The following is a 7255-nucleotide window of genomic DNA, read 5'->3' as shown; positions in this document are numbered from 1 at the left end:
CTGCAAGACTGAGCAGCAAGGTCCAGAATCCATCCTGCTTTTAAGTGAATTCGGGCACCGATCCGATTGCTATTGTGCATCACAGCAGGGCCTCTCGCCAGGCCCATCCCTGACGGATGACTTAGGTTGCCTGCGGTCAGCTGCCATAGGCCAGGACGCGGGGTGGGAGGGGGCGTGGCCGACTGCGGTCCACTCGGGTCAGATACTGCCACTCGGTGGATGAACTTTGTCCCTTCTGCCGCCTGACCCGGGCCTATTTAGATCTCAGACACTGACAGCGGCTGTTAGCCAGGCAGATTGGGTGGCACTCCGCAGCACTACCCGGAGACAGCTAACAGTGCAGCCCGAGTGATCTGGGAAGCCGTTCTCAGTGACCGACTTTTCTAGTCCTGTTCCACGCGACCAGCACAGGATGAATTACTCAAGGTTCCTCACTGCAACGAGCCTGGCCAGAAAGACATCCCCTATCAGAGCTACAGGTGAAAAACAAAGCCGGAGCCCGCTCCGCTCTGCAAGAGTTGGGTTTTCTTAGCTGAAGCTCTGTGCGGTGCCCTGTTTTGGTGATCACCGCTAGGTCGCGCCCATTCATTCAAGTGTGAAGACAGTCTGTGAGCGTTAGTGAAGGAGGAGTTATTTAACTTTTGTTCACTAAGAGCTTGGGCCAGAGGCAAAGCAAAGCAGTAACTACTTTTGCAGGAGTATTTAGAGATGAGCCTGGGAACCAAACATGGGGTACACCTTGCAAGAAAGGCTCTACAGGGAAGACAGGACTGGGGAATGGGAACCAGAGGTGGAGCAGGTAGGTATTGGGCAACAGGGAGAAAGGCCTTCTGCTACTGCGGAGAGCCCTTTGTCTTGGCCATCCGCATTCTTGGATTCCTCACGCAGTGAGGAAGCCTAGAAGTTATTTTGTACTTATTTTAGACTAGCATGGAGTCTTAGCCCAGTATGCTGCTATGTCAGACTAGAGGAGCAGTAATTCAATAAACAGCAAGAATATTCTCTCGGTTGCGGAGGCCACCATGGCCCACATCAGGTACCCGGTGAGGGCAAATCCAAATAGACGATGCTTCTCGCTGCAGCTCGGCCTCTTTAGAAAGAAATTTCGTTTCTGAAGGCAGAGTTATCGTGATCTAATCCCATCTTTAATATATCATATCGAGTACTAGATTCTAGTATAAGACTTGGTCAGAGACATAACGTTCAGACCACGGGACAGTGGACGAATTTTTTTTTCCGTGTTTATCATAGTGGAGATAATAAGTAAAGCACCCAAAGACATCATCTCCCTGGCTCCTGGATCTCCGAACCCGAAAGTGTTCCCCTTTAAGTCAGCTGTCTTCACTGTGGAGAACGGAAGCACCATCCGGTTTGAAGGAGAGATGTTTCAAAGGGCCCTCCAATACTCTTCAAGCTATGGGTAAGTGTTCAATAGATGGTAGGCTCATATTGGTTCATTTTCAAATGCCATTGATAAAGTGACTGAATTCTTTTGTTGATGGGGTGTACAATGATTGGGGAAGTTGGGAGAAGAAATTTTAAAATACAAAAACCAAAATCAGTACTAAATGCTTCACACACCCCAGGGACTAGCTTTCAACTTTAAATGACTGGGAAAGCCAGAGAAACATCTAGAAGAAAGTCCCATTTGAGCTGAGTATGATACTGAAAAGAACGCTAGGTGAAGCATCATAGTGGGAAGAGAGAGGAAATGTATGGAACAGTCCTTGAACAATAATGATCTTTCCTATTTTAAAAGAACTAAGTGTGGATGTATTGTTTTTATAGAAAATAGACTCTCTTCTCATATATTTTATCATGAAATATGCTTTCCTCTCCAGTCCTCCGTTCCTCCCTACCTCCTCTCCCCTCTAGATTCATTCCCTTTCTGTCTCTCATTAGAAAAGAACAGGCTTCTAACTCGACATGACAAAATTTAAAATATAAGATGGGGCAAAAACTGTCACATTGAAGTGGGACACGGCAACCCAACAGGAAGAAAAGAATCCCAAGATCAGGCAAAAGAGCCAGGGACACACTCACTCTCACAGTCAAGAGTCCCATAAAAACACTAAGCCAATAGCGGTAATGTATGCCGAGGACCTGTTGTAGACCCTGGTAGGGCCTGTGCTTGCTGTTTCGGTCTCCGTGAGCTAGTATGCACCTTTCTTAGTTCATTCAGAGAACCATGTTCTCCTGGTATCCTCTATTTCCTCTGACTCTGACCTCTGCCTCAACATTCCGTGAGCCCTGAGGGAAGGGATTTGATGGAAAACTCCAATTTACACTCTCTCTACATAATGCCTGCCTATGGGTCTCTGCATCTGTTCCCATCCACTGCCTCTCTGGTGATGCTGGATGCGGCGTTCCTCTCTGACTATGCCAGAGTATCATTAGAAACCATTTTGTTTTGGTTTGGTTTTTGTTTTTACCGGTTGCGTTTGATTTTACTGTAGGTCTTTGAGCTATCTCGTCTTGGGTTTCTAGTTTACCAAGCATTGTTGGGGATGGGCTCCTGCCTATGGCGTGGGCCAGAAGTCAAATCAGACATTGGTTGGCCACTCCCACGAGTTCTGTGCGACCATTGCGTCACAGATTGTAGGTCAAAGATTTAGTGGCTGGGTTGGTGTCCACGTTCCTTTTTTGGTACTCTAAAGAGTACCTTCCCATACCAGAGAAACTGAAGGCACTGCGTAGACACCAGCTGGACTGCCATTTCACTGAGTTGTGTGGGTGTTGTCCTCAGCAATGGGACCCCCTTGGCCAACAACTCAATTGAATGCAACCCAGTCTTGCCTCTGGAAGCCTCACCTGGCAACAATAGATAACCTGTTGAAACTCCTTTTCTGCCATTCCTAGAAGTCATCATCCCTCCCTGTCTTTCCCTGTGGACTGTTTCGCTTTCCATAACCTTTCCAAGTCTATGGGTTGTATCTTGTTTATTGATTGCTTAGCTAACATCCACTTATAAGTGAATATATCCTACATGCCATATTTGTCTTTCTGAATCTGGGTTACCTCACTTGATTTTTTTTCTAATTCTATCCATTTGTCTGCAGCTTTCATGATGTCAATAATTTTAACAGTTGAGTAATTCTCTAGTGTATAAATGTGCCACATTCCCTTTAGCCAGTCCTCTGCATCAGGCCATCTAGGTTGTTTCCAGTTTCTGGCTATTAAGAATAAAGCCACAGTAAACATTGTTGAGCTAGTGTCTGGGATAGGATGGAGCATCTTTTGGGTATATGCCCAAGAGTGGTATAGCTGGGTCTTGAGTTAGATCAATTTTCTGAGGAACTGTAATATTGATTTCCATAGTGGCTGTGATTCCTCTATTGAGACTTCTCTGTTTAGATCTGTATTTCCATTTTGAATTGCTTCGTTTGTTTTTCTGAGATCTATTATTGAGTTCCTTATATACTTTGGATATTAGTCCTCTACCAAATATGGAGTTAGTAAAAACTTTTCCCACTCTGTAGACTGCCATTTCATCCGATTATTAGTATTCTTTGCTTTTCAGTTTCATGAGGTCTCATTTATTAAATATTGATCTTAGTGCCTGTACAATCTGTGTTCTGTTCAGGAAGTCTTCTCCTGTGTCAATGTGTTCATTGAATTCTAGAGCACGATAGCTGTGTGTGGCCTGTTTTACTGGCCTACTCGCCTGTATGTCCTCACAGAATGCCTGCTGGTGCTGATGGCTGGGAGGCAGTGATGAGTGAGGGAAATGACAGAAGGATATGGTCTGTAGAATCCACAGGACACTCAGGCAGCGGAGGGGAGCTGCAGTAGTGATCTGTTGCAGCGCTAAGGAGAAGACTGAGGGATTGAGTGTGGGGGGAAGCAGAGAGAGCTGAGAGAGTCTGGCAGCTGCCTACTAGGTTCTCTGACAGGTGTCACGATGCTCCCTTTTAAACAAATACATGGCTTCTATAAATTCTAATTGCTGAACAACAAACTCAACTATACACCAAGACTTCCTTTAGCTAGTCTTCTTCCAAAAATAAAGGCTAATTTATTCATTCTTTATATAATATTTTATTAAATGTATTTGTGGCCAGGTACAGTGGGATAGACTAGGCTGTGTGTGTGTGTGTGTGTGTGTGTGTGTGTGTGTGTGTGTGTGCATGTGTGTGTGTATTATAGTCAAAATAAAAAAACGAAACATATTCTGTTTATTGAAAGCATACTGTTAAATCAGTGCACATGAATTGGGTAAACATCTAGTTTATAGTAATCTTCCTAAGGTAACAAAAACTCTACTATGTAAAGAATGTCCTAGGGGGAATTTGAAGCCTTCAGGCTTCAAATTAAATAGGATGTAGAGTCAGGCTTGGCTCGTGGATTAAATGGCTGGCTTTATGTGACTTTCTGGGTGATTGAATTTATGTGAATCTCTTAACATATAACTCCATTGCCTCATTTTTTAAGTGAGAATACTGATGCTGCTGAAAGGCATTTGAGGGATTTTTAGATCAAATGTATAATGAGTTTGATATTAAGCCACTATTTCTTCCCTGCCTACTGTTTCTATGATTATTATGACCATAAATTTTAAAGTGCATTGTATGCCTTAGAATTCCAGAACTTCTGTCCTGGCTAAAACAGTTGCAAATAAAATTGCATAATCCTCCGACTGTCAACTACCCACCCAACCAAGGACAGATGGACCTCTGCATCACATCTGGCTGTCAAGACGGTCTCTGTAAGGTAAGAAGGGAGGGAAAATAAAAGCTGTGTGTAGAGTCAAGCACACTCCACAATGTGATCCTCTCCCACAAGCTACAAGGGAGATAGTTTTGTGTGCTACTAGTGGCTTTTTGTTTGTTTTGTTCTGTTTTTGTCTTCGCCTAGGATAATAAACAGGAAACTCTAAGTCAAAGGATAGGACAGGAGGGGTGAAGGCGAGGGTTGACTGCACCCACAAGCCAGGTACACATGCTTTGGGTTAATAATTGATATTAGAACTCAAAATAACCTCTCCTTTTGTATTTAGAATAGAGGAATGAATTAGCTACTATGTAGGTTATTGCTAGAAGAGAAACATTTGTGATTCTATGGATCCATACTTAGAAATCCTCTCGAAGATATGACTTTCTTTGAAAAGGCAGACAGTGACCTTTCCTTGTGGAAAGAGACAGAAAACAGTTTCTCCATTACCTGTTATAATTTCAGTCAGATCAAAGAATGAAGTCAGTTTATGTGACTTTATTACAGAGCCCATGGCAATAATCTGATTTAATATTTGATAATCTTATTTAATATTATTTGTTCCATGTGTTCCGTGGAAGCTAATTATATTTCCTATCAATTTTTATTTAGGTAAATTAACCTCATTTATACCTGGCTGTGTCAACAATAGATTTATTTTCATTTCTCTTTCATCTATTTTACTTTTTAATTTATTCCTGGAGAAATTTCATGAATACAAGGATATGTGATCATATCCCACCAATTCTCTTGAACCTACACATACATCTTCCTCCCAAATTCACATTCTCCTCTTTTTTTCTTTTAATAACTGGCTAAGTCCCACTAATATTCACCTATGTGTGCATGGGAGCAGAGCCATCTACTGGAGCATTGGAAACTACCCATGAACAAATACACTAGGAAAATGATTCTCTCTCCCCCAGCAGCTGTCAGCTGCCACTAGCTCCTCCACTATGAGTGACCTCTCTTGAGAGCTCACCCCCCTTCTAATCTCTACCCTCTATTTAGTGGCACAGGTGAGGTACATCTTCCCCTTTCAATTGGGACACTTGGTTTTGTATTGGGACACCCCCCACCAATAACTGTGGAAAATGTATATGAAGAACTGCTCCTGTTACTTGCTGTTAGGACATGTGTCAGTCCCTCAGCTGATTCCTTTGGTGACAGGATGTCTTGTAAAGGTGGGGTCCACTAGGAACTTTTGCGAGGAGTATGTATTCTATAAGAGGTCAAAAGTTCGGAAAGAAAAATAAATAAAGCATCAGGCCGAGTTAGAGAATAGCAGTCAATTCTTCTAGCTCAATTAAAATAGCCCTAATTTTTAGTTACTATTCAATAGCTTATGACATATAGGCTATTAAACTGGAAGAGAGACCCAAAGCAGGGACTGTGATCTAGCAGGCAGTAAGATGGATTATTCTGTGACTTGTATACTTTTGAGTCATAGTAGACCCTACATTTGGAATGCAGAAATGTCTACCTGTGATGAACATCAGGGTTCTTCACAATCGACACCCCCAAGCCTTGCTAAATAAACACTGTTTAGTAGTTCTGACTACTTCATGCTTTCTTACACTCCAACTCTCTCAGTGTATGGCTCTCCTGTCTCAGACTTGTGTGGTCTCTTTTAAATATCATCCTCGGCTTAGCTCAGATGTCTTGAGTGGATCTGCAGGCTACATCTGGGTGCCTTCGCTCAAGCACATCCCCACCCCTTCCATGCTCTTTCCAAATGCATCTGACCACTCTTCCGTGTAGCAGGATGTTTAAAGGAAGAAAAAAAAAAAAGAAAGCACCTAAATGACTCATCCACTCGCTCAAATATGGGCAACATTTTGGCCCTCTGTTTAAGTGATTGATACTAAAGTCTTCAGCTCCTCTTCCTCACGCCTTTGTAGCCCATGAGCATGCCCATGGTTTTCCTTTCCTAAACACCTCACAGGCCTTCCCTACAGTTCCACCTCTGCACCTGTGTCTATCCCTAGGACCGTATCAGTCACCTCCCAAATCCTCCAAACTGTACATATAGTTCCCCCTCTCATTAGTTTATGCTGCAGTCAGAATAATCTTCCTAACAGTGTGGTCCCTTTCTCTCCTTTCTTAAAGTCCTTATGTCCTTAAAGTCCTCCCATGGCCTGAATACTTACATGATGTAGTCTCTGTCCAAACTGCCCCCTCTTCCTCCCTCCCTCCTTCCTTCTGTCCCTCCCTCCCTCTCCCTCTTCTTCCTCCCTCTTCTTCCTCCCCCTCCTCCTCTTCACAGTCCACCTCAAGACCCAGAAGTCTTCCAGTTTACTAAAAAGTGCCATTTGTCACTTGTTCCTATGCCCACCTGAACATCACTTTCTCACAGAAGCTTTGCCTGGGTTCTCTGAATGCCCAAGTCCTACAGTGAGATGCTCACATTGGGCACCTGACCCAACAGCACTTGCTACTGGTCTTACCTTCTCTATTTAGATAATTATCTGATTAGCATCTAGCTCTCAGAGGATCAGCAACATCAGGAGAGTAAGAACCCTGTCACTTTGCCAAGGATTTTTAT

The 7255-nt window shown here is 43.3% G+C and overlaps 1 protein-coding gene across 1 annotated transcript in view; it reads left to right on the top strand.

Moving 5' to 3' along the window:
* The first annotated feature begins 212 nt into the window (after positions 1 to 212).
* Aadat (aminoadipate aminotransferase) overlaps positions 213 to 7255 on the top strand; it is a 29185-nt gene continuing 22142 nt past the window's right edge. The window contains exons 1-3 of the mRNA XM_032918754.1: positions 213 to 479; positions 1252 to 1420; positions 4578 to 4710. Of these exons, the coding sequence (XP_032774645.1) occupies positions 413 to 479; positions 1252 to 1420; positions 4578 to 4710 (369 nt within the window). The 5' untranslated portion in view covers positions 213 to 412. The remainder of the gene's footprint in view (positions 480 to 1251; positions 1421 to 4577; positions 4711 to 7255) is intronic.

This window comes from Rattus rattus, chromosome 13 (genome assembly GCF_011064425.1).
Source record: "Rattus rattus isolate New Zealand chromosome 13, Rrattus_CSIRO_v1, whole genome shotgun sequence".
NCBI lineage: Eukaryota > Metazoa > Chordata > Mammalia > Rodentia > Muridae > Rattus > Rattus rattus.
The sequence above is the reverse complement of the archived record's forward strand: the minus strand, read 5'-3'. Positions and strand labels throughout refer to the sequence as shown.